Below are 27,803 nucleotides of genomic sequence, written 5' to 3' on the forward strand. Positions count from 1 at the left end.
ACGTTCACAGTAATTAAAGTAGATTAGTAACCTCACTTCACCCATATGTTGCAAGGGTGGAAAACTCCACACTTAAGTCTGAAAGGGTAGTTGGAGTGTATTAAAAATGTAGCTAATCTGCTTTTTAAAAAAATTCTAAAGTATGGAAAAATAGTGGCTATAGTTTGGGTATTTTCTCAAACTTGTGGCTACCACAACATAAGGGGCTGTTTTACAGGACTAGTGCTGTTTCACCACCACTTTGTCCTGTGGTTTTCTGGACAAATCTCTCCCCCCCCCCCCCGCCGCCCTTCCTTGTTGGTAAACTGCTATGTAATAACGCTTCAGAAAAACTGCTATTTAATTTCACCAGACAAGATTTTGGTGGAACATCATTTCATTTCACTTTCGGTTTGTATACCGCCTTTCCACATTACTATACACAAGGAGGAATTAGTACTTCACACATTCAGTAAAGATATGCTATTAAAACAACAACAAAACCCCCATATACTCATCTTTAGCATTCCTGTTCCACTGGACATACGTCTCAAAGGCTAACATAATCTCCCCTCCAGGTGATGGTCCATCATAAATACGAACCCCACATTGGGCAAAAGATTTCTGCATTGCTGGCAGTTGGACTGGATGACCCTTGTGGTACCTTCTAACTCTATAGTAGTATGATTGTTTACTTACTCTATTGGGCTGCAATTCAGAGAAATGTGAGCTTATTTAAATCCCTTTAATAACTTTATCTGGATTGTGCCCTTTGTTTCACTAATGAGCCTAATGTTTTAAATAAACAGTTAGCCCATGAAAACGGAAATATTTTCTAGGCACAGAATAGGCAGTAATATGTATGTTTTTTCACATTTTAAAAAATCTGCAATGGTTTCAATGGTTTTCACATTGCTGCATTAAAAGTGTTGGGGCTAGAACACTTTTTATCGTCGCAGAGAGAAATTCTACTTTCAGTTCAAGTTTAGTTCTGTGCTTGTATTTATGTATGTTAAGGGTGTGACTGACTGAGTACAAGCACAAGAGTCGGTGTCATGTGGTGTTTGCTGCAAAAAGCTTGTGCAAATATTTCCTAGGTTGGGAATTCACAATACTACTTCTGCCCAACATAGACTGTTTTCAGTGGCAGAGGAAGCTGCTTGGGCGCCTGGGGCGGAGCACCCATAGTGGTGGGGCAAACCGCCCATAGGAGTGGGGCGAGGGAGGAGCGAGCTGCCATAGGGGCGAGGCACACCACAGGGCCTCTGGAGTCTGCCTGCCTCCTCCCACTCAGCTGCCCTACAGCTGGGCAGGGAGGCAGCGGATTGTTTGGGCAGCACAGAGCCACCCAAGAGAGATGTGTGGCTCGGGTTCACTGCAGGCCCCGTGGTGAGTGCCACTCAATATTTTGTCACCCCTTTCAGGGGTGACACCCAGGGCGGACCACACCCACTGCACTCCCTTCCTCCACCCCTGACTGTGTTAACCGTCTGTTCTGAGCCTAATTTGTTTTTTTATTTCATTACCATTAAAAATAAGTACAATGTGTTGCACTAGAGCAGGGGTCAGCAACCTTTTTCAGCTGTGAGCCAGTCCACCGTCCCTCAGACCATGTGGTGGTCCAGACTATATTTGGGGGGGGGGAGTGAGCGAATTCCTATGCCCCACAAATACCCAGAGATGCATTTTAAATAAAAGCACACATTTTACTCATGTAAAAAACCAGTCAGGCCCCACAAATAACCCAGAGATGCATTTTAAATAAAAGGACACATTCTGCTCATGTAAAAACATGCTGATTCCCAGACCGTCTGTGGGTCGGATTGAGAAGGCGATTGGGCTGCATCCGGCCGACGGGCCTTAGGTTGCCTACCCCTGCACTAGAGTGTACTGTACCACTTTAGGCTGCAGGTTACATATCGAACAAGTCTCTCTCTCTTTTTTTACAACCCCCCCCCAGTGCAATTAGAAGTTTTGATAGCAAAGAGGTGGACTAGTACCTTTTACCCTGATTCAGGGAAGCAGCGTCGTAGTGTTGTTTGCCATCACCAGGCGGGCACGTGTGCACGGGCAGGGGTGGAGCTCAGAGCGTGACTGAAGCCCACCGTGCCAGCCCAGCCCTCACCACTGGAGCCAAGCAGGTCCACGTTGCGGTGCCTGCGCTGGGGAGATCATATATTCCCAGATGTAACTCATGTGTGTTGGATTATGCATCTAACTGACTTCCACAGAATTGAAGTAGTTAACGACTTGGATTCCAAGATAAATTAATTTAAGGAGGTTTGCAAAAGGAAGTCCTCTTCCCTCCCCTCTGCCATGCCTTAAACTGACTTTTCTTAGGATCCAAAGGTGTGCACTTTACCTTAACAGAGTTGCCAATCATTATGTAGTTAATGGCCCAAGTTTTTGTTCATTTATTTATTTTGATAGTAAAATATGAATTGTTCCTGTGGTGACATGGAGGTGTATATTTGAATAGTATTTCAAGCATTTATCTTGGAAGAATGTTTTAATTCTACTCCTGTGCACAACTGCTGCATAACTTGCATCTAATAATAGCATCGTTTTTTAACAGATGATTCTCCAGTTGCCTGTGACCTTGCTTAATGCTGGAGGACTTTGCTGTTTGTTTCAGACAGGAGCAGTGCTCTGGTGTGTGATGTTTCCTCCCACGATGTTTGCCTTCATCTGTGCTACTGTGGACAGCAAAAATGCTGTTGAAGTGAATTATGTATAGTAATCTTCAGAGTTCTGCTACAGAACAACACTTCAGTGACTTAGTTGGCGAACTTCCCCTTCATACCAGGACAGGGCATCAACAGACGGCATTTAAATAATTTTCTGCTTGGATATCATTTTACGGTGTGGAGAATCTTGTTCAGTAGAGCAAAAGGCTGAATGTAAAAAAGCTGATTGTATGAGTCAGATGTGTACTCTGGACTTTAAAAAAGCTGTTTTCAAAAAGCTTAAGGAACTTCTGGGTGAGATCCCACGGTCAGAAATACTCAGAGAAGGGAGTCCACAATAGATGGGAGTTTCTTAAAGGTGAGAAGGCACAACTGAAATGTGCAAACAATTCCAGTAAGAAAGAAAAGTGGGAGGCATCTGAAGAAGTTTTTGTGCCTTGAGCTGAGATTTATAAGCGGCAGATATAAAAAATGAAAAAGGGACAAATCATGAAGGAAGAATATACCGTAAACGATCATCCAATATTTGCAGAGAGGGTCAGGTGGGCTAAAGCTCAGAACAAGGTCAGGCTTGCAAGAGAGGTTAGAAATAATAAAATGGGTGGTGGTGGTATTTTACTATGCTTGAAGCAAGAGGAAGAACAAAAAAAGTAGCCAGACTTCTGTGTGTAGAAGACAGAATAATGGCTTTGGGTGACAGAGAGAAGGAGGAACAGCTCAACACCTGTTTTGCTTCTGTCTTCACTCAAAAGGAATACAGTGCCCAAACTGGTGATAATAGAATAAATGATGTAGAGAGGGAGCTACAGCCCAAGATAGAAAAAGAGGTGATAAGGGAACACCTATCAACTTTAAATGAGATTGCCAAGGTCTGAGGAACTACAAGGTTACTAAGGAACTTGCAGATGTAATCTCAGAGCCTCTTATCTATAATCCTGGAGAATTCTTGGAGAACTGGGAACAGGATTTCACAGTTTAGGTATCAGGATTTAATCGCCAGACATCAGCTGGTGTTGTCAAACAACAGCTCAAGAGCCACAGGTTTCCCCCCCCCCCATCTCCTGATGAGAAGTTATATTTGGAGATGCCAGCAACTCAGTCTGCAAAATGAGCTCTGTCCCATCCCCTGATTACTCTAATGTTTTCATTGTAGTAGTTAAATGAAGAAACAGTAAAACTGAGCCTTTATGGCGTGAGAACTTAGCCTTGACAATAGATGTAGAAATGCACTTTCAGGAGAGTAAAATCTGTTCTCTTGTTTGGAAAGCCAAAGTCCTTTGAAAGAGCACTGTAAATTCATATAATGAATGCTTGTTATAACAAGCATTTGTATGCCCTTATCTTGGTAGTGGTTGTTTTATTACTAGTCCTCATGTTTCCCAGGTATACTTCCACCCAGATGATTCCCTAGTAGCTGTAGAAGATCAGTCTAGGAAATTTGAGTAATCACTTATTGTTCTTCTATTGGCAAGTGGGTTGTCATCCTTGTGGAATGCTGACATTTCATAAAATCTCATAAAATACATGGACTTGGACTTGAAATTCAATAGGTCAGGGGAAACTTTCATTCACAAAACAGTAATTGTTTCTGTATTGATGCATTTTCCTATCAAAAGTTTTAATCTAAAAGAAAAATGGAAATAATGTGAACATAAATATTTAGAAGAGACAGATAACATAACAACTGACATACTAGGCTGCAAATATATACCGGTAGCTTTGCCAAATTTAGGTTTGCATATATATCTTATAACAAAAACATCTAATGTGCATGAGATAACACACTTGACTGATGGCCTGAAATGTAGATGTGCATAGTATGGGCTCGTTTTTTTTACATGGTGCTTCATTTACATTTCAGTGATATAAAGCATGGCTTTTCTTTTGTCTAAAATGAAATTGAGCCAGTTAGGCTGCAATATTATAAACACCTAGCAAGGAGTAAGTACTTTTGAACTCAGTGGTACTTACTTTAAAGTAGACATCTAGAGGATTGCATTGCTAGTCCTATTTGCACCACATCTAAGTTTGTTTGTTTAACAACTACTTCGGGTGGAGTATAGCATTACTCCTATGCTGCAAACCCTGTTCAGTTGATACTACAGAGATTATATATTGGCTGAAGACAGGTTTATGCAAATGTTTGGAATACCTGTGGAATGTTGCTCAGAGAGACCCATGTTTGCCTTATAATGCAAGGGGCATTCACAGATGACAAATAGCACATGGGAAGCGGCATTTTAAATCTTCCCTGCCAGCTGATTCTCCTTTGCAACACTTCCCCACCCCATTCCCCCCAGTCAGCCTTGACATTTGCCTGAAGGGGAAATTAACTTGATACATCTATTGTAGAGTAGAATTAGTGGGAAGGGTAATCCTTCCCTCCCTCCTGCCTTCTAATTTCCACCCAATTTGGGAAGTAGAGACCCAGGCTGATGTTAGTAAATATAGTGGTACCTTGGGTTACAAACACTTTGGATTACAAACTCCGCTAACCCGGAAGTAGTACCTTGGGTTGAGAACTTTGCCCCAGGATGAGAACGGAAATCATGCAGCGGCAGCAGGAGGCCCCATTAGCGAAAGCACACCTCAGGTTAAGAACCGTTTCAGGTTAAGAACGGAACTCCGGAACGAATTAAGTTTGTAACCCGAGGTACCACTGTATGCAAAACAAACCAGCCCTTCTGTAACTACGGTAAATTCCTTGTTTTAGAAATTATCTATTGCTATAATTCTCAACTAGTTAGAAATAGGACTCTGCCCATATTGTATATTAATTACTTTTGGATATGGTTGAGACCTTGCTATTCCATTTTCTTCTTCATCCTCTCTTTAAGCCAAGTTTCAACTTTTATGGCATTGCCTCTCAGCAAATATTATTTTTACAATATTAGCTAATTTGTTATTGATTTGTTCAGCTGGTCACTTTATTGCCCACTCTCAGCAGCTAATCAATATATTACTGGGACTGCCATTTCAAAAGCTGATGAAACTCTTAGTTCTTTACTCACAAGGAATTATGATACAATTGTTTCTCAGATAAAATAGACATTGGCACTGACTTATTGCCATGAAGATTCTGTTTGACTGCCACTTGAGAGGCCGACTGAATTTTGCTGTGAGAATTATTCTTAAAAAATCTGTAGTGATGTCTACTGATCAATAGTGATTAACATCAGTGCCAAGTTACAGTCCTAATTAGAAAGCTGTGACATATTTTTTTCCTGAATAAATATTTTCACTGTAGCACTGACTCCTCCTTTGCGCCTGGCTTGTATTATTAACCCCCCTGTCCCCGCCCTACAAGATTTATAGAGAGAAATCAATTCTCATCCCCAGTTGCCTAGACACCTTCCCTCTGCGCTTCAGAAACCCCCAGCTCTCTCTAGCACTCTTTGTCCTTTGATTAATTTCCCCAGTCCCTTCTAGTATGCATTCTGGAAAATATGGGAGGGGATAGCTGTGTTGGTTTGTTTAGAACAAAAACAAGAGTTCTATGGCAACTTGAAGGCTGGAAAAATCCAAAATGTCCAGAGCGCAGCTCACAGTGAGTGGTCTTTTCTTTGTGAAAAGTACAGTTACAAAACTGTTCTAAACATGGTGTTTTGTAATCATGTAGATGGGGCATAGTCCAAAAATGTCACCAGACTGTGGGCTTCTTTGTCTTGCAAGCCGCAGTCTAGGAACCGCTGAATGGTTGGTTGTTTACCAGCTGCTTTTTCCCTCTCAAGGTACTCAACCTACTAGGTAGTAAAGTGGTTGTGAAGCAGAATTCCTATGAGAATTGCTTAGTGGGAAAACAGAATTCTGAGGACAGAATTCCAAAGGGGGGGCTTTAGCTAGAATCTTGGGTGAAGAAAATTTGGTGACATTTTCGTGCATTGTCCTCAAAACTCCTGACATAGTAACACAGTATTAAAACAAACATGAACCACTATGAAATGTCAGTGAAGAAACTAAATAACATGTATCATTTATTCATAGCTTGTTCCTACAGTTGCAATCAAAATTATTCAACCCCCATTGCAAATCGGGTTTTTTAACCAAAATTTACAGACTTTCAGCTGTTTTTGTTTCATTGACTAGGTATGTTTCACTTTTGAACTGGGAGTTACAAATTATTTCTCTGAATTCATTATATTGGATTAAAATGTAGGTCACTAACTTTTAAACTCTGTTATTAGCTGATATTTAGGGACAAGTATAAAATAATATGCTTGAAAACAAGGACATGTTTTTTTAAAAATTAAGGAAAACTGTCTAATTACCCATATTGATGAGTAACCAGAAAATATCAGGCAGTAAGAATGATTTTTGTAAAAAAAATAAATCTGTTTTGACTGTTTTCCTGCTTTAATGTAACAGAGCTTTCAAATGATTTCACACTCTGAACAGTCAGTTATTGAGGTGGGTTTCTTCCCAGAGACTGAGGTAATTGGCAAAGCTAAAGTAAGCACAGTACTTATTTGCTGACCAAATATTATTTGTGGCATTCTAAATAGGGTTCCCATTAATACTAAAATACATGAAAAAAAACCCAGCAGATTTTGACCATATTGAAAGGAATGAAGTTGTCTTTTATGTGTGTGACTCAAAAATTCAGCTTTACTTACTTTATAAATGAAGAAGAATGCTGTTGAATAAATATTCCGTAACAGATATTTACCGTATTCAGTTTTGAATATGCAGTAGGATGAGCTCTGCGTGTAGATAGACACTTTGTGGGAATATGAAAACAGAGAATAAAAATTAAGAAGATCTCTTTGTTGGTAGCTGGATACCCATTTGCTCTTTTCTGGTGGGGATAATACTCCCTACTTGCTTGAGATTGAGTACTTCAGTGCTCTACAATGCGGTCAATTTAATTTGTAACAGAGTAACAGAGACTGGAATTATTCGTGTAATATTATTTCTATTTTACCTTCAATAGACCAGGTGCTGCTAGGATAAGGAAACAAGAACAAGTAGACTGTAATAGATAGACAGCAACACCAGACCCCAAACAAAGAGTTTTTTTGCAGGCTAGACACAAAGGTGGACTTTGAGAGCTAACCCCCCCCCCCCCGTTTAGTTTGAATTACCTCCATTGGAGATTTCATGACGCTTCAGCCCAAGAAACTGGGGAAGCCAGTTTCACATCTTTCTCCTCCTGTTCTGCAGGTGACTGCAAGCTGACTATTTTAAAAGGTGGTGGAGCTGATCTGCTGCCCGAACTGCTCATTAATCAGCATTCATTATTATGACCAAGCTGTGGAAAAGCCAAAGTGATGTTTTTTTCACGAGCAAGGACAGCACAATCCAAATCATTCAGATTCTTTACACTTCATGGGTTGGATCCTGACTAAAGTTGACATTAACTCCCACTGATTTCTAATGGATATAAATTAAACTAACATCATCTGGACTTAACCCAGTGAGTTTGGGTACTTATTCAGTGCTCTGCTTACGTCTGAGTGCTTCACTGTTCAATATGCAGCCATGCAAATAACTCTTCAACTCTATCAATAGACCCCTGACATTTAATACTTAGATTCTCTCTACCAAGATGCTAGTCTCTGGACTTTATAGTCTATCATTCCTTACCACGAGCCAGCTGATAGCCCCCCACCCTCCAGCTCCAGTTCTATTTTGGGGGTCAGAGTTTCCCTGCTGTTGCTCTCTATTATATTATCTACACGCTCTGAAATCAATGGAAAATGTTGAGGATATTAACATCCTTCAGCAAAGAGACCTAGAATGTAGTGCTTAGGTATAATAAGACCTAAAGTTCGGGTCAGGAGATCAGGGGAATGCTTGTCTAAACAGGTAGGTGTTCAAGGGCCAGCAGAATGCCAGTGTAGATGGGCCCCCTCTTATTTCAGCTGGGAGAGCGTTCCACAATATTGATGCCACCAGTGCAAAAGCCACAAACCAATACACATTCAGCCATGGCAAAACTGCATAAGTTTCATTTGCAGTTCTTAATGCCATTACTGGGCAATGGAAAGGAAGTTGTTTTTGTTTTTCGGGTTGACAGAGAATGGCTTGCCTAAGGCCAGTGAGTTAGTTCAGCCTCCTACAGGGCAATCCTATGTATGTCTACATACAAGTAAGTTCCAATATGGTAAATGGGACTCACAATCTAAACTTGAAATCTAAACCTCTAAGTAAGCAAAACAAAACAACTCACCACCACTCCATCATTGATGGGGTGTTTGTGTCAATTGTGTTGACAACCGTAATCTAGTTCTGCCCAATTTCAGTAAGCATGCTGGTCAGGTTATGTGACCTGGTTGTTTCACACATTGATGCATGGAGAGGTTCTTTTAAAGTACAATAAGTTGGGCAACAAGTTTTCCAAGCTGTAGCTGTCCCCACTTCCCCCATCCTGAGAAAAGTGTCGTCATATTCACAGCTGCTACACCCCAGCATGGGCGTAATCTTACTCCAATAGGTTTCCTGTTTTCCCCTTCTTTCAAACAGCACGTGCAGCACATGCCACACCAAAAGCACTTTCCTTGATTTATGTTGATTTATTTGCACCTTTAATTCAATTCAATTTTAGAAATGCCATGTTGAATATTACTCTAGATATTTTAAATTCACCTTATGGCTGTATGTTATAATTTTCATTGTAAAGAATAACATTTTGTGACCATGAATACTAACAGTTTGCCATGATGTATCATTTTATATTGTTTCTGCTGTTTGACCTCTGATCTAATGTGATTTATCCGTGCTGAATCTGTTTCCTCTCAGTCTTTTTTGCTTTGCTGATGGCATGGAACACGTTACATTTCTCTGATGTATCAAAATTAGCCCTTTTGTTATTTACTGGATTAGTGATGGTGTTAATGAAAGTAACCTTTGCCTGCACATTGCCTCACATTCATTTCCCATGTACTAACGGATATTGTGCTTTCAGCTCTAAACAAATCCAGATTATATCTTCTGAATCTTTCATTGTGAAATTATGGGGCTTAATTCAGGCCATGGTGGGTGCAGTACTTGCAGGTGGAGCATAAGGCATAACAGAGCCAGTTCTCCCTTTCATCCTTTGTGAGCAGACATTCAGTGCACCTGATGTTTAGGTGTGATGGCAAGTCTCCATGCTTTGCATTTGTTGCGTGAGCAGAGGTGGCTGATTCCTCACAGTGGCTTGGTTGGGGAAGAAAGAGAGCTTTGTTATACATACCCTGTAGTGATCCCTCTGCATGTAGTTAATGCAGTGTAGAGGACTGAGTCCTTGGGAAAGTTAGTAGCAGGTACTGCACTAAAATAGATGTTGATATCCATGTGAAAGAGATAGACAGAGGCATGTCCATGCCTTTATCAAAAGGGTTGTTATGTAGCTCCAAGTTCCATTAGTGCAAACCTCCTTTTTGTGCTTATGACAGTTATAATATAAGTAGTTTAAAATGTTAATAATGCTTTAAAAAAAGAAAATCAGGATTCTAATATAAAATCAGGATTCTAACTGATAGTGATTAGGACTGCAGAGCCAGAGTACGGTATTTATTTGAGATTAATTAACACAGGCTGTGATATATGTGAGGGACACGGGTGGCGCTGTGGTCTAAACCACTGAGCCTAGGGCTTGCCGATCGGAAGGTTGGTGGTTTGAATCCCCACAATGGGGTGAGCTCCCGTTGCTCGGTCCCAGCTAGCAAACCTGCCAACCTAGCAGTTTGAAAGCATGTCAAAGTACAAGTAGATAAATAGGTACCGCTCCGACGGGAAGGTAAATAGGTACCGCTCCGACGCTGCTTCGGTTTTGCTAGAAGCAGCTTTGTCATGCTGGCCACATGACCCGGAAAAACTGTCTGCGGACCAACGTCGGCTTCCTTGGCCAGTAAAGTGAGATGAGTGCTGCAACCCCAGAGTCATTCGCAACTTGAATTAACTGTCAGGGGTCCTTTTACCTTTTATGATATATGTGTAGCAAAACATTCCATTTATGTTGGTAGAGATCTGTATGTGTACTAAATGCAGACCAGATTCTCCTAACCTTTATGTCTGTTCAATATAATACTTATTTTGATTTGGCTTGGCTCATGGTTTCACCTCTCTAGTGATTACCATGATCCGGGGGGTGGGGGGAATCAAACCAATGCATTAATTCGGTAGAATATCATTGTTGCTTTGCACATAGAAAGCTGGCTTGATTACCGTAAATAAACAAAGTAATAGAGAGCATCTGGTTTTCCTCTTGTTTCTCATTACAATCTGACACAAACTCTTCTAGTCTGTTGACAAAACTAGATTTAGCTTCTATGGCTGCTGTTTACAAAGCAAACATTCATGCCCCACCCTGGTTTTATATTGATCTTTAGGCAAGTGATCAATTTGATCCAGTCTTCTGTCCATACCTGGTAGTGTTTGCTCTTTGCTTTGCATTCCAGCCCTTAAAATAACAACCTCTGTCCAACTATGAGAGCTTGAGGCAGCTGAGAAGTGGCCAGTGTCTGGTCTGAGTTAAATCCAAGCAGACAGCAAGTAAGAAAAGGATCTTTGATAGCTCCATGAGAGGACAGTGCCGGCCAAAGCATTCTCTTCCTGGGGCAGCTACAATAAATGTATCTGAAGGCCTTGGAGGAGCTGGCTGGATGGCTAAAGGACTCTCACCTTATTTTGTATTCTTAGGCTTCTGTGAATTGTTTGATAAAAGTAATGAAAAAGTTTAATCTGCCATGAGTCCTACAGTGCTGTCAGGATTGGGATCGGGCTTGGATTGGCAGGCTTTGATGCAAAAGGAAAAGGATGAAACAGAGCAGGACCCTGAATGGTGGGAACTTTGAGTTGAAGGAGGGGATAATCTCACCTGTTCAACCCAAGTTCAGCCAAAGGGGCAGCAGGGATTCTGGGTCTGCCCTCGCAGCTTTCCTGTGGAGTGGAGAGCCATTGGGAAGGATGTTGCTGGACTGCCACTCCCACCATGCCTAAGTGTTGGCCATGCTGTCTGGACCTGATATGAACAACACCTGAAGGCTAACCATTTCTGGTTTAGATGGTGAAAGATGTTGCTTTTTAATCCAAATGTCCCATCTGCTGACAGAGTTTTGGATAATGCTGTTTTAATTCCCATTTTGTTTCCTCCATACTTGTCTAAGAAAAATATATTGTAGAGAAGGGTTTCCTAAAATGGAAGCCTTTGAGGGGAGGGAGATATGGTTGGTGGAAAGTAGAAGGTCTTGGCTACCTTGTGGGACTGCAAACTTTAAAAAAGGTAAAGGACCCCTGACAGTTAAGTCCAGTCGCAGATGACTCTGGGGTTGTGGCGCTCATCTCACTTTCAGGCTGAGGGAGCCGGCGTTTGTCTGCAGACTGTTTTTCTGGGTCATGTGGCCAGCATGACTAAGCCGCTTCTGGCTCAATGGAACACTGACACCAGAGCAGTGCACAGAAACACTGTTTATGCTGTTTACCTTCTCGCTGGAGCGGTACCTATTTATCTACTTGCACTTTTTGGTGTGCTTTCGAACTGCTAGGTTGGCAGAAGCTGGGGCCGAGCAATGGGAGCTCACTCCGTCATGGGGATTTGAACCGCCAACCTTCTGATCGGCAAGCCCAAGAGGCTCAGTGGTTTAGACCACAGCGCCACCCGCATCCCTCCCTGCAAATTTAGCTGCAAATAAATGGATGGGATGGTGCCTGATCAGATTCTGTCTGAAGAGGTAAGGTTGGGGTGGTAGATTGCATGTCTGTTTATCCCACATATTCTGAATCTCTCAAAGGGAGCTTGGAGGGAAAACTTCAGCTATAAACAAAAGCACAATGGAATATATTCTTAAGGATGCTCTGCATTTCCATTAAGCATCTGTTAATACACTTCATACTCTTTCGTTATGGATATGCAGGTTACACCTGGCACTGTGTATTAAATATGATTCTTTTTTTTGTTTTGCAGGCTACTGATTAACTGGAAGTTACATGGCCTGAGGAACAATTAATTACATCTCCCCAACTTACTCTTCCAAGGCATGTAGCAGGAAACAAGGCGGGGTATAGGTATATCCTATGATGGAAGTGTTTGCTTGTGAGAGAAGAAAACTGTGCTATTACAAACAAATACTCAAGCATTATGTGGCAATCCACCATAAACAGCATTCTGAAGGCCATTAATAATACAGCTGTGTTGTATGCTGTAAGTCTGCTGTGAAGATATAGCAGTGTTTTGCTTTTCTTTCAGTGCTATGATGTAATTCATAGAGGGAAAGCAGGGTAGTGTCTGAAGCCTGTGTTTCAAGATGCTCTCTGAAGAGAGACAGCAGTGTCTGCATTTGGTCTTTGGCAGAGTTTTCAGTCCACCAGAAAGGAAATGGCGATAAAGATAAAGCACCCTAGATGCCAGTTATGAAAGTACAAAGAAATTGGATGCACACAACTCTCTCTTCCAAAAACGTGAAGAAAAGCTGTTCAGTGTTTTTATTTACCACATGAGAAAGAAATGACTGATAGCAGAGAACCCTGGGAGAGAGGCATATGTATCCCTGCTTCTGTGGAGTTTCTTAACATAAATTATGACATTATACAGAAAAGCTACAAAAACAACACTATACATAACCACTTATATAAAGCATGTGACTCTTTTGCAAATAAAGACAAATGTTTAGAAACTGGAATTCCTTCTTCACTGGAAAGAACTGTGTATGCTGAAATTCAGTTACAAATGGATGGATCTCAAGTTGAGTTGAAGCCACTAAGAAGCCAGTCCTCAGTAAATAAAAATGAAAATGAAACTGAGAGTGCTGATTTCAAGTATGTTAAAGAGAGAAAGAACATCTCAAAAAGTTTGTGTACCTTGCACAACAGCTTCATTTGGAACGAATGCTTACAGCCAGTACAGGGTTATAATGATTGCACCAATATTTCTGCAGCTTGCACTTGTAAAACAGTGGAACTACCAGCTACCTGTGGGAATAAAACTGGACAACAGTTGTGTGATTCCTATGGCACTACAGTGGATAACTATTTGTATTTGGAAAGAACAACCCCAAAACTCAACATGGCATGCTCAGGTCACAATTTTTCTAGCGGTAATATTACTGGAAGACTGCCTTCAAAGCCCAGTTTGAGCCATTATCAAAACTGCAACGAAGGCCACGGAGAAGAAATGGATGAAGATTCTTCTCGTACTAAGAAAGAGCGCTCCACTTTATTAGTCAGAAGATTTTGCAAAAATGATAAGGAGGTTAAGAAATCGGTCTATACTGGAACAAGAGCTATTGTTAAAACTTTACCGTCGGGGCACATAGGAGCTGTCGCTTGGAGTTGTCTTGGCCGGAAGAGAACCCACGATGAATTAAGGCACTCTAGGATTATATCAGAAGAATTAATTGCCTTTCAGATTTCAGTGAGCCAAGCGTTAAGTTCTTGCCTTCTGCAGTCCATATGGCATGGGGTAAGTGTCTTTTTATAACTTTCAGATGCCTTTCTAAACTTAGTGCTTGAGCAAGAGCAGCTGGTTGACTGCTTCTGTAGAGCCATCTTCATGATGATGCTGTTGCTTCTATGTACCTGGACAGTGCCAGGCGTGGGTTGGGGTTCTGGTGAGATTGGAGTTGGAGGGGTGCACCAGTGGAACCAATGCGGCACTTCTGCCAGGGTACCCATGCAGTCCTCCCCCTCCCCACCACTATCCAGGCATCCTCCTCCTGACAGGTGTTAGGAGGACAGCTTTGCATTATGCCCCCCCAAAAAAATGCCTGTCACATCTGTGCTTGAGAAATTCAAGACTGAAAAATCACATTATGTTTAATGATCTAGTTTGCCTCTAAATTAAAGCAAGAAATTACAATCCATCTCTATCAGTTCTTTTAAAATAAATGTGGCAAGAGCTTTAATACTTAAACATTTATTTTCTTTGTGTGTGTGGATAAAGTATATATTGCTATCAAAACCATCTAGAGCTGACGGCTCTGCTTAAGTGTGTGGTGCATGTTGTTGGTTAGTAACTATCTCTACTATTCTCAGCAACAAACCACAACTTCAGATTATGGTTTGTTGGCAGTAAGCATGCCATCGCTAAGCTGCAGGCAGCCTTTACATACAATGCTAAGCCATGGTTTAATAAACCGTAGCTTAATAAACCATTGTTTAGAATTATGTGTGAACCAGGCTGTGAGAACAGAATGCTGGACTAAATAGGACTTTGGTCAGATTCATCCAGGCCCTTCCTGTGCTCTTTTTTTTTTTTTTCACGATTATTTTTTATTGCTTTGTTTCATGAAAGTAAGACATAAGAATAGAACATATATAGACAAACACAACTGAAAGTGTTACACCGAGAAGAATGGTGTTACAATAGAAAAGAAAAATACATACAAAAGTATATTTGAGAAATATGAGAGAAGTATACACAGACTTGAGTTTTCACATTAACCACATTGTTTGGTCTTCTTTTTCAAGGCTTCCTTTAGCTTTCCCGAAAATCATTCGCAGTAATACTTTAAATTACACATTTCTTAGTATATATTGTCATTGTGTCTCTTTGTGTTTATTTCTTGATGTACCTTATCCTTATACATTATTTAATCTCCTTTTGTCTTTAAACAATAACTCATGCTTTTTTTTTTTCACAGTGTGTCTCTGAATCCCTTTAGCGTTATTTTCCCTTGACTAATAAATTCCAGATAATCAACATATTTTCCCCAATCCTTGGTAAACTTTTGGTCTCTTATATATCTTACTTTACCTGTAAGTCTATCCAGTTCCATATAATCTAACAGCTTAGATCTCCACTCCTCCACCGTTGGTGTTTCCTTCCTTTTCCACATCTGGGCAAGCATAACTCTTGCTGCTGTGACTGCATAATACACTAATCTACGATCTTCTTTTTTTATCTCCCGACCCAGTATACCTAGTAAGAAAATTTCTGGTCTCTTTAAGAACGTGTATTTTAGAATCTTCTTCAGTTCTATATAGATTTTTTCCCAAAACTGTTTCACTTTTCCACACTCCCACCACATATGATAGAAGGAGCCTTCACTAACCCTGCACTTCCAACACTTATTATCCACCTTATACATTTTCGATAGTTTCATGGGTGTTAAGTACCATCTATAGAACATCTTCATTATGTTCTCTTTTATCGTTACACACGCCGTGAAATTTAATCCTTCCTTCCAGAGTTTTTCCCAATCTTCAAATAGTATATTGTGTCCCACATCCTCTGCCCAGCGAGTCATCACGCACTTAACTTCCTCATCTGCTAGATGCCAATCCAACAGTATCCTATACATTTTCGATACAATCTTCTCTTCTTTGTTTATGATCTCCATCTGGAACTTAGATTCCTTCTCTACATAACCTCTCTCTTTGAGATCCTTCCTGAACATCTGATTCACCTGGAGATGGTGTAGCCAGTCGTAAACATGTTCCTTAACCTGATCATATGGTCGTACTTTCCATTCCCCATCTTCCTTAATTATTAACTGACTGTAAGTTGCCCAATTACTTCTCATATTAATAGCCTTCACACACATAACTTCTAGAGGTGAAAGCCAGTGCGGTGTTTTTGGTTCCAACAAATTCTTGTATTTATCCCATATTTCGATTAATGGTCCTCTGAAAATATGATTCCCAAATCCCCTATGTATCTTCCATTTATCCCGCCATAAATAGGCGTGCCAGCCAAAATTGTTGTCATGGCCCTCCAGATCCAGTAGTTCCCTATTCTCTAACCTTACCCAATCTTTAACCCAGCATAGGCAAACCGCCTCATAATACAGTTTCACATCCGGCAAGGCGAAACCTCCCCTTTCTTTTATATCTGTTAATAGTTTAAACTGAATTCTGGGTTTCCTTCCTTGCCAGATGTATCTCGAAAGCACTCGTTGCCACTCCTTAAAAATTCGGTTTCCTTTAATTATAGGGATAGTCTGGAACAGGAACATCAGCCTTGGGAGCACATTCATCTTAATTGTGTTGATCCTTCCCCAGAACGACAGTTTCAGCCCTCCCCAGATTTCCAGATCCTTTCTTATTTCCCTCCACGTCGGTTCATAGTTATTTTTGAATAGATCTATGTTCTTAGGTGTTATCCAAATACCAAGATATTTCACTTTTTTCACCACCTCTATTTGTGTTTGCTGTTGAATTGTTTCTGTTAATTTCTGGTCTAAATTTTTGCCTATTATTTTTGTTTTGGTCTTATTTAATTTGAACCCTGCTACGTCTCCAAACTGATCTAATTCCTTTAGTATCTCTCCTGTCGCAGCTGTTGGTTCTTCTGTCATTATAACTACATCATCCGCATATGCTCTGATCTTATGTACATTCTTTCCGACTAACACTCCTTTTATTTTTTGGTTCTGCCTTATAGAATTCAATAAGATTTCTAAAGTCATTATAAACAGGAGCGGGGAGAGCGGACATCCCTGTCTTGTTCCTTTTTGTATCTTTATCTCTTCTGTCACTATGTTGTTAATGATCAGTTTAGCTTTCTGGTCTGTATATATAGCTTTTACTCCACTAAAAAAGTCTTTCCCCACCTCCGTATGCTCTAGATTTTTCAACATAAAGTCCCAAATGACATTGTCGAATGCCTTCTCAGCATCCACGAACATCATTATAACCTGTTTATTAATCTTGACAGATAAGTACTCTAACATATTAATTATGTTTCTTGTGTTGTCTCTCATCTGCCGCCCTGGCAGGAATCCTGCTTGGTCCCTATGAATGGTTTCTGATAGCAGTCTCCTCAATCTCCTTGCTAGAATCCCTGCAAATATTTTATAGTCTACATTTAACAGTGAGATCGGTCTATAGTTTTTAACCTGGGTCAGATCTGCTTCTTGCTTGGGGATAAACGTAATATATCAGGCCCTTCCTGTGCTCTTATTGGCTTCTTCTGTCTTCTTCAGACCGAGAACAAGACTAAATTATTATTGTCTTACTTTATGTGCATTAATATATGAGGGACTGATTTGGTGAGAACTTGCCTTGAGACAAATGGGAGATTTTATGGGTATTAGCTCTTCCAGTTGTGTGATTCTGTGAAAATACATTTATCTGTATGTTAACTCTGGTTCTGGCACATTTTCATTATAGGAAAATACTTCATTTTCAAATCTTGTTATAAACCATGTTTGTGACCAGATTCAAATAGATTACTTTTATGCCTTTAAAAAAATAATTTAAAAAATGCATGCTTAAAAAAAATCTTTATTTCTTAGTGGCTGAACACATTGACATCAAAATTTAGTTTTAGTAATTGAGTACTTGGAGGCAATGTCATATGCAATAACATTGATATAATCTTTCTACATGGGCAGGGGAAGTGCATACTAATAGTTGTAAAATGCAGAGCAAGCTTATTTTGCCACAAATGCAAATATTAGTTAACACACATGGCAGCTGCCCTATTTGTGTACACATGGTTTTTCCTATATTGAGATGATGGCAGTCAAAAAGCTGGTCTGATATTCTGCTATTGCTGATATAGTTTTTATGATGCTATTTCTGTTTGGTTAATTTTAGTTGTGGTTTATGTTTTTTCTCATTAACACAGCTTGCATTTTAATTAATTGTAGAAAGGTAGGTTATTATCATTGAAAGACAGAAAAAGAATAAAGTTTCTGAGAGAGTTAACTCAAAGGTTAAAAGATGAAAATATTCAAGCTATTACCTTGGTGTGAACAAAGACCACAGACTGCCTGACTGACTAATCAACGCTTAAACAGTTTTTTTTCTGCTCTCCTACTTAGCCTGTCGTACAAGCCTCACTTGCTTAGTATTTCAGGTTGTATATGTGGTATATTTTTAAAACTGGCTTGGCTTGTAGTTGTGCTTTCAACTCCTTTTCACTCAAAACACCTTTCCTTCAAGCACTGACCCCTGACACCAGCACTGGGCATTTCTGTCCTCATCTCGCTCTGGGTATGTTTCTTTGGCAGAAATAATTATTTATGGTATGATAACTATTTACGAACTTCCCATATGGTATGCTGAGTTGACTTGCACAATACTGTACACTACTCAGCTACAGCTTGCGGTTAGTGGGAAAAGAGCTTAACCATGACTCCTGGTTTAAAAGAGTTATAATTATAATTATTTATTGAATTTATATACTGCCCTGTACCCAGAGGTCTCGGGGCAGTTCACAGAATAAAATAAAAAATATAAAACCACAAAATACATAATCAAAATAACAACAACCCAATAACACCCCCCAACCCCTTTTAAAGGGCAATATTAAAAGTTGACCTTTCCATCCCCTTCCCTTTTCCTCCTTGTATGTGGTATGACCAGTGCTTTTTTTCTAGAAAAATAGATGCCGGTACTCACCATGTAGTTGTTACAGTAAGTGCCACACTCTTTGTCAACAACAAAAAGAGGTGCTGGCACTGCATGCTCTTGAGTACTCCATGGAAAAAAGCACTGGGTATGACTACATACACTGATATAGTTTCAAGTGCTATATGAATAAAAAAATAATTGTCATAATAATCAAATGATTAGTAGTCAAATGATTCCTGTGGATATAAAAAATATCCGTTGCTAGTATTAATATATCTTGTGCCCTATCTATCTATCTATCATCTATCTATCTATCTATCTATCTATCTATCTATCTATCTATCTATCTATCTTGTCTATCTGTCTCTGTCTGTCTATCTATCTATCTATCTATAATATAAAATCTCTTTTTTAAAAAAGTGTTTTTTGATCGTGAGATTTTTTGCTCTGAAGCTCCGCCGTAATGAGTTTAACATCCATATTAGGAGTTAAAGGCCATACTCATCTGACTTGTTCTAAGCTCCATCAAGATGCCAAAAGCAGTGTCAGAAGAGTGCCAAACGTAGCAGAGATTTAAAGGAAATTCCACATGATTGTGACTCAGTGAATCCAAGGCTGGGAAGTGTGGTGGGTATGTGGGTGGGTCGGTGGAACGCCCTCATCAATGTCCAAACCCCATGGAATTGATTTTGCCGGCTGCTTACAAAAACTATTAAATGAGCAAGTTATAAATAAATAAATAAAGCAAGGTAGCCATTGAAACACCTGATAAAAGAGGGCAGTCTTCTTTAAACTAAGCAAAGTGGCAGGGTGGCAGAAACCTTCCTTTTCATTTCTGTTATTTAAAAGAGAGAATAATGGAATAAAACACAGGGGTTAGAAACAATTTATTCCAGTCACAGGTTGCAAAGGGAGTTGCAGATGTGGGAATCATCCAAATCAGTGACCAAACTTTCAAGGCCGTCACAGTTTGGTTTCTTTTTCAGCTTGCTGCTCAGCGATGCCTGTAGCATTTATTTTTTAAACCAAATTTATATGCCACTTGATTGTAGTAAAACCTCTAAGCCGCGTCATGCTCTGCTATTGCAGAGTAATACAATTGGTCTGCAATAAACCAAAACATAGAACAGGGTTGTAGCATGGCTATCTCTTAAGTTTAACCAGCTAATTCATCGTTCTCTCTTCTAGTATTTCAGTTAGCTGTGTGTACCCTCAGTGGAACATAGAGCTTCCTTAAGCAGGAGTGGCTTTTGAGCTGAGTGCTGTCTTGCTTCAACTCTCCAAGGACCATGTGATAAAGTGGGCGTGGCCAAGTTGGGGAAGTGGGCGTGACCAAAGCAGGAAATTTAATACCTTTCCTATAACTGCCACAAAGTATATTTATACCAGATGGGTGGGGTATAAATAATAAATTATTATTATTATTATTATTATTATTATTATTATTATTATTATTTACTTCTTCCTTCTTCTTTATATTGATTTTACTTCTTTATCCCAAATCATTGTGCTCATTTATTCAGTTAACTCCCCCAATTCATTCCATTCAATCCACAAATTAAGCCCTATAGTATTTTTAACTATTCCCCCATATATATTCCTTCAAAGACCTTCAAAGTTCCTTTCTTCCCACCCAAAATGTCTTCAGATGCATTCAGTTTTCTCACCAATGGGTGCTGATGAATTCATTACCTCGATCCATTTCACTGTAGCTGCATGGTTTCTTCCCCTTTGATGATTTGGATGATATTCAGAATCAGGATGCCCCCCCCCCCCCGCAAAGCTGGATCCCCATCCTGGTCCATCCCATGTGAGTCAGGGGACACCAGAGCCTCTCCCGAGCTCCAAGGAGAGACACATCTGCAAACCCAGAGACTTCACAGGTGGAAACTACATTACCCTGAAAGAGCCAACTGCTACAGTGGCAGGCACCAACCCTTTAGCTGGCTAGGAGACAGCCTCAGAGGCTGCTGATTCTGGTAAGCACCTACCTATAAAATTCACCGACTTGCTCTAGGATCTTGCTGAAACTACATGAGGCTTCAACTCCAGGAGCAATACTGGTGGTCCTGAACCCACACCTTGCACTACCTTCAAGGTGCATTTGTCTTTGGAATCAGGAGTTGATCTTCCTTTGCTTGGACCATCACTCCTCCTTAGTGATGGGCATCTCTGTGGATCACAACAGTTTCAGGGGGGTGAAGATGGATCCTGTTCAGGATGAGGGAACTGGCTATCCCTACAACCTTAAGGTAAAGGGACCCCTGACCATTAGGTCCAGTCGTGACCAACTCTGGGGTTGCGGTGCTCATCTCGCTTTATTGGCCAAGGGAGCCGGCGTACAGCTTCCAGGTCATGTGGCCAGAATGACTAAGCCGCTTCTGGCGAACCAGAGCAGCACACGTAAATGCCTTCCCGCAGGAGTGGTACCCATTTATCTACTTGCACTTCGTGCTTTCGAACTGCTAGGTTGGCAGGAGCAGGGACTGAGCAACGGGAGCTCACCCCGTCACGGGGATTCGAACCGCTGACCTTCTGATTGGCAAGTCATAGGCTCTGTGGTTTAACCCACAGCGCCACACGCATCCCTCCCTACAACCTTAAAGGTAAAGGTAAAGGTACCCCTGCCCGTACGGGCCAGTCTTGACAGACTCTGGGGTTGTGCGCCCATCTCACTTAAGAGGCCAGGGGCCAGCGCTGTCCGGAGACACTTCCGGGTCACGTGGCCAGCGTGACATCGCTGCTCTGGCGAGCCAGAGCCGCACATGGAAACGCCGTTTACCTTCCCGCTGGTAAGCGGTCCCTATTTATCTACTTGCACCCGGAGGTGCTTTCGAACTGCTAGGTTGGCAGGCGCTGGGACCGAGCAGCGGGAGCGCACCCCGCCGCAGGGATTCGAACCGCCGACCTTTCGATCGGCAAGTCCTAGGCGCTGAGGCTTTAACCCACAGCGCCACCTGCGTCCCTTTCCCTACAACCTTACTGGGGCCTAATTAAGTGCTTTTTTTACAGGTTATTTACAGGCCCAGAAAGTGTCAAACAGCATCAGGTAGCAGAGACCTCAATCATCTCAAAGTGCAGCTTGGGGGGCAGGGCATGTGCTCAGTTGTTGCCCCAAAGACTCTGATACATATGATTTGTAAGTGACCGCACATAGGGGAAGGGGAGCCCTTGACACACATCCCTCCAGTCTGTCTGGAGGTAAGGCTCTCCCATCATCCTCCGATTCTGAGGTTGACTCCCCTATAGCTTCTCCTGTCCCACAGCCATGCAAGAGCATGGTGACTACCAAATCTGCTATGGACCATTTATGGAGGGTTGTCTAGGAGCTGCCCAGGGTCCTGATTTGCCTTGCTTTCCATGACTCAGGTAACTACTATCACTTCCCCATCAGAGCAGATCATGTGGAATTTTTTAAGGTGGGGGGGGAGAGAATACCTGATCTATTTCTATTTTTAGGGAACTTTTGATATCTATGCTACTAATTACTTATGTGGTTTTAATTTTAGAGAAAATGTGCTCTATTGGTACAGTAGTACTATAACATAACAGTTGTAACAATATGTTAAAGGCAAGTAAACATTTATCAGCTTTAGAGATTGACCCATAAGTAGTAGCAGTTGCCAGGACATTAGCATGTTCACCTCTACATGGCTCCAGCCTTATTTCAGATATTGTGATATATCAAAATACCGTGATGCTTAACTGGTGATAGCCCAGCCCTACTGTCTAGCCAATGAGGTAAAATTGTCTAATGGGTAAAACTTAAGAGGTGTATGTTGTATAACTCCTATTAAATCTTTTCATTTGAAAGTGAGATGGATATACCCTCTGGTGGAGAAAAACTATTACTACAGATCCCTTGCTATACTGGGATAATAAACAGCTTGTTTTCATAGCATTGAAATTTTCTGATATGCTGTAGTCTTGGTAGATTTAGAGAGAGATTTTATTTTCAGAAGTATGTGGATTGTGAAAAGAGATTGTAAAACAAAGTCACTGTGTTTGTAAGTGCAGCATGTGACTAATTGTTCTGCATAACGTTTAATGTTCTGTTTTTTACAAACACCGGGTATTAGACTTTTGTTTAATTTTGTATTGATGACTGAGGACTTCAGATTGCAGCCTCATTTATCCTAAGATTTTCCTAATCTTTTGCATATTAAAAATGGTGAGTTATATTAAAAATATTCCTGAGAGATAGCTGTGTTGTTGTTTGCTGCAAGTGACTTAACACAGCACAAAATATGTGAGACAAGTACACTGAACAACAACAAAAATTTTCACATATAGACCTTGCACAATAACTATTTTCTGAATTTTGGTCAAATAAATATGATATGGACTACTTTTGAACTTTGTCCTATTTTCAAAAGAAATGCAGCATCAGCTAATCACAAGACAAAGGTTAGTAAAAGGATACGAACGTATGAGGCAAAATCTTGCCTTTGAATACCTGCTTCTAAAAGCTAAAAACTATAACCACATGAAATGTTTCATTTTTTTTTGAAGAAGTGGAAGCTGCAAAATTCAAAAGTTGCAGTAAGTAAGCATACTACTAAATGCCTTTTCTCTTAATGGCTGAACAGTTGTGACCCACAACATTCTGTTATTAAAGATATAATCAGTAATCTTTTTGGCTAAAAAAAATGAGGGGCTAGTACTCATATCTTGATAAAAGTGATATGGGTGCCATATCAGCACAAACTGGTTGTCACAGGCAGCAATCAATCAATTAATCAATCAATAGGTGACAATACTCTTTGCTGGTGAGTACTGTAACCAAAAAAAAGTGTACTGGGCATAAGAGCTCATTTTTTTCATTATTATTATTATTATTATTATTATTATTATTATTATTATTATTATTATTATTTGTAGCTTCTGAAAAGAAGCTAGAGTTAGGCTGTTGCCTAATCCCCCAGTTCTCTACACTGAATTGCATTTCCGTTTCTACATGCTCTTTGCCTGGTTATTTGAGGAAACAACTTCTACTAGGATGTAACTAGCGGGCCAAAAGAGAATAGTGACATTTTCTTAGGACCCCATAGTGACACAAACACTTGTCCAGATTTAACAAAAGTGGCTTAAATTATAAAACTAAGTTTGAGATAATATAAAAATACTTAACAAACAATGAACACCGTATATACTATACGTATGTTACACATGTACAGTATTTCCTTTTCTCTGTGTGGATACTTAAATATTCTCACTAAAGGTTATGAACCAATATTCAAATACCTCTTCAGCTTAGGGGATTTTTATTAGTATTTTGAAAATAGCTGACTGCAGTTGCGGCTGCAGTACTGGAATCCTCAGTTATAATTTTTTTAATTTCCTTTAGCATGTACACTTTTTATGATTTTTGTTCTCAGTCTTGGGTTGTTGAAATTTGAATTTCTGGCCAGCAGGTGGAGACTGAATAAAACTTTCAGCATTTATTTTGTAGCTGGCTTTATTCTGAGCAAGGGAAGCAAACCTCAAACAACCCGAGTGTTTTCAAAGATATGATAATGAAAATAAAACCGTATTGTTTAATCCCACCACCAGAAATGCACTTTTGCTCAGGTTTCTGGCAATGGCAAAACCATCATCACTCCCATACTCACTCACCCAATTTCCCAGTCTACCCTCACTGGCAGCAGTTAATTAATGATTTCAGCCCAAGGTCTTTCGTAGGCCTTGGCTTAAAGGCAAAGGTAAAGGGACCCCTGACCATTAGGTCCAGTCGTGACCGACTCTGGGATTGTGGCGCTCATCTCGCTTTATTGGCCGAGGGAGCCAGCGTACAGCTTCTGGATCATGTGACCAGCATGACTAAGCCACTTCTGGCAAACTAGAGCAGCGCACGGAAACACCCTTTACCTTCCCACCGGAGCGGTACCTATTTATCTACTTGTACTTTGAGGTGCTTTCGAACTGCTAGGTTGGCAGGAGCAGGGACCGAGCCACTGGAGCTCACTCCATCACGGGGATTTGAACCACCAGCCTTCTGATCGGCAAGTCCTAGGCTCTGTGGTTTAACCCACAGCGCCACTAAGCGTTGAACATTCTGTATTTAATGCATGGTAGGGCTGCCATTTCCCAGACATTACAGGGATTTCAAAGGCAGAATTGACATCCAGCCCGGGGGGGGGGGCGGTTTCCGAAATGTGCCACTTTGTCCTGGATCTTAAAATCGAAAAACGGTGGGAGTTTTTGTAAAAACAACAACAACTAGTTTTTACTTTTTGAAATACAGTGGTACCTTGGTTCACGAACCTAATCCGTTCTGGAAGTCCGTTTGACTCCTGAAACCATTCAAAAACCAAGGTGCGGCTTCCGATTGGCTGCAGGAGCTTCCTATACTCAAGCAGAAGCTACGTTGGATGTTTGGCCTCCGAAAAACATTCGCAAACCGAACACTTACTTCCAGGTTTGTGGCGTTTGGGAGTCGATTTGTTCGTCAATTAAGCTGTTTGAGAATCCAGGTTTCACCAACCCTAAGATATGGCTCCAGCTTTCTATGCATCTGCAAGTTTCTTTAAAACACTTCAAATCTTTCTGAGGCTGGAGAGAGGGAAAGCACACAGTGTAGTTTTACAAGTGTTTCTAAACCGTCAATACTTTCTTTATTTGCTGCAATATTAGTCTCATATTTTTTTAATGCCAAAGACTGCTCAAGGCAGTCTGAATAATAAATGATAAAATGGCACAATACAGCCAAAACACAGTTTTAAAAATCTCAACAATAGTAGCAGCAATACTAAAACAGCGCTGTAAAACACAACAGCAGATGAAACAACAGCAGCCTTGCTGCCTCTGCTGCTTCTGCTCTTAGTTTGCTCTAACTTTCAGCAGTCAATCTCATCATGAAAATTATTTGGGTAACTTTTTGTCCTTTGAATGAAAACCTTTCACGTTTGTTTTACCTGCATCTTGTTGAATGGGGATCTTAATTTTATAAACATTTGATATTTCCCAGATAGTGATTGGGCATCAGACTTTATAAGGTGTTTGTTTGCTTGCTTGCTAAATGTGTTACATTTTGCAGAAAATGTTTTTTTAATATTCCATCCGTATGTTTCTTTCACTCTGGTGGCAAGATTTCATTTGTATCCAGTGTTGATGGGAAAGACACAGAGTAATTGGGTACAGTGGCTTCAAGAGATAAAATAATCGATTAGGAGAGTGAAAACCAAGAGAAGCAGAGGGCTCCAAATCATGGTTTGGAGGACTGTCTGATCTAAGCCAGTAGTTTCCCATGAGAGAGGGTTCATGACCTTTGCTTTGCAGTTGAAATAGCAATACCCTTGAAGGATACACCAGTTAGAATCAAAGTGGTTTACGGCAATAAAACCGTTAAAAAAAATTTAAACTACGCACTGATTAACCATTGTTTATTGGTTAATTGTTTGCATAGGCCGGGTGAAATAGAAAAGTTTTCAGCAAGCATAAAAAAGTTGGCACAGAAGGTGCCTGTTGAATCTCTGTTGGCAGAGTATTCTACAGGACCAGGGCTTGGTTTCTTGTTGTTGTCAAATGAGCCTCACCAACTTGAGCAGCAACAAATGATATTCCTGCAGAGGATCTCAGTGATCAAGCTGGGCTATATGGGCTTAGCTTGCAGAGAAGATACATAGCACAAACCAAGGACAGCTTATGCTGGGAATTCACTTTTACCAACGAACAACTGCACCTGCAACAGCCTGCTACATATTCTGCAGAGTTCAAGATTAACCCTTTGGTTAGCACATTAAATAAAGAGGGAACTGTAGTGCATGTAGTGGGTGGGAGAAGGTAGGAACCTAAAGCACTGGGGTTGAGGGCCACGTTCTCTGGTGGGCAGTCTTCAGGGGGGCTGCATGGACTGGGCTAGAGGAGCAAGTGGGTCGCAATATAGATATGGCTCAGTAGGCTATATTCCAGTTAAGTCAAAGGTTGCTATACCCACCCATATCTCTCCATCCTAAATCCCAAAAATGAGGCATTATTACAGCACAGTGTCATATACAGCAGGGAAACATCCTCAAGGAGGACCTGGGGCTGAAGATTGGAGTCATTGATTTTTGTTCATTCTGTCCAGCAGACCTCACCACAACCAACACCATATCACAAACTGTGTATGAATATCTCCTTGGGAGAAACACAGCCCTGGATCCCCCTTGGACACACAGAAATAGGTGCACAGCTCTTTGGATTCTGGCTCCTGTATTTAATTAGGATGATAGGCAGGTTCATTGAAAGAATAGCGTGTTCAGAGCCGTATCTTTAGGGACTAGATGATCTTGAGTACAAGTCACGAGGTTACTCCCACATCAAACATCAAATTTCATAATGTCTAAATAGCCTGTTACTATCCTCCTGCCCAAGCTGCAAGTTTGCAAAGAAGAAAGGGAATGTCATTGTTTATATGCCAGGAAAGCACTTAAACTGTGTTTGAACAAACCTGATATACTTTTGGTTTCACTAGGGCTGCCAAGAACAGATTGGCTGTATTGTAAGGTGGATCATAGCATATTAAAGGAGCTTAAGAGACTAAAGCAGTCCTCGTGCTAGATGGTATCAGGGTTACTTCCACCAGGGCAAAACTGTGGTATCGTAGGCCAGTTTCCTTATTACCAGGTTGCAGTTATGGTAGTTTGCCCATATGTGAAGCATTTAAACCATATCATGCTAGATTTTGAAGGTAAACGTTTTAAACCTTAATGCACCAACTCAGTTCACATGACAGAAATGACCTTGGAAACAGCCTTGGGCTTGCGCACTGTCCTTCCTGTGTGCTCATAGTAGTTACTTCCTAGGTTTTTTTGGCAAACCATAGTTTGTTGTTACACCAGAACCAGAAACTATTGTTTGTGTCCGCCTTGTTAAGCTTGTTTGTGCACCAGCATTAAATCCTGGCCATTGTCACTGATAGTTGGGTCTCCTTCTGCC

At 40.7% G+C, this 27,803-nt stretch overlaps 1 protein-coding gene across 5 annotated transcripts in view; it reads left to right on the top strand.

The window, feature by feature from the left end:
* The window catches only part of PLCE1 (phospholipase C epsilon 1), a 141,355-nt gene that overhangs the window by 15,807 nt on the left and 97,745 nt on the right, over positions 1 to 27,803 (top strand). For all 5 annotated transcript variants that reach the window (XM_081913241.1, XM_081913239.1, XM_081913238.1 and 2 more), the window contains one exon: positions 12,553 to 14,046. In XM_081913241.1, the coding sequence (XP_081769367.1) occupies positions 13,093 to 14,046 (954 nt within the window). In that variant the 5' untranslated portion in view covers positions 12,553 to 13,092. The remainder of the gene's footprint in view (positions 1 to 12,552; positions 14,047 to 27,803) is intronic.

This window comes from Podarcis melisellensis (genome assembly GCF_964234715.1).
Source record: "Podarcis melisellensis genome assembly, chromosome: 5".
NCBI lineage: Eukaryota > Metazoa > Chordata > Lepidosauria > Squamata > Lacertidae > Podarcis > Podarcis melisellensis.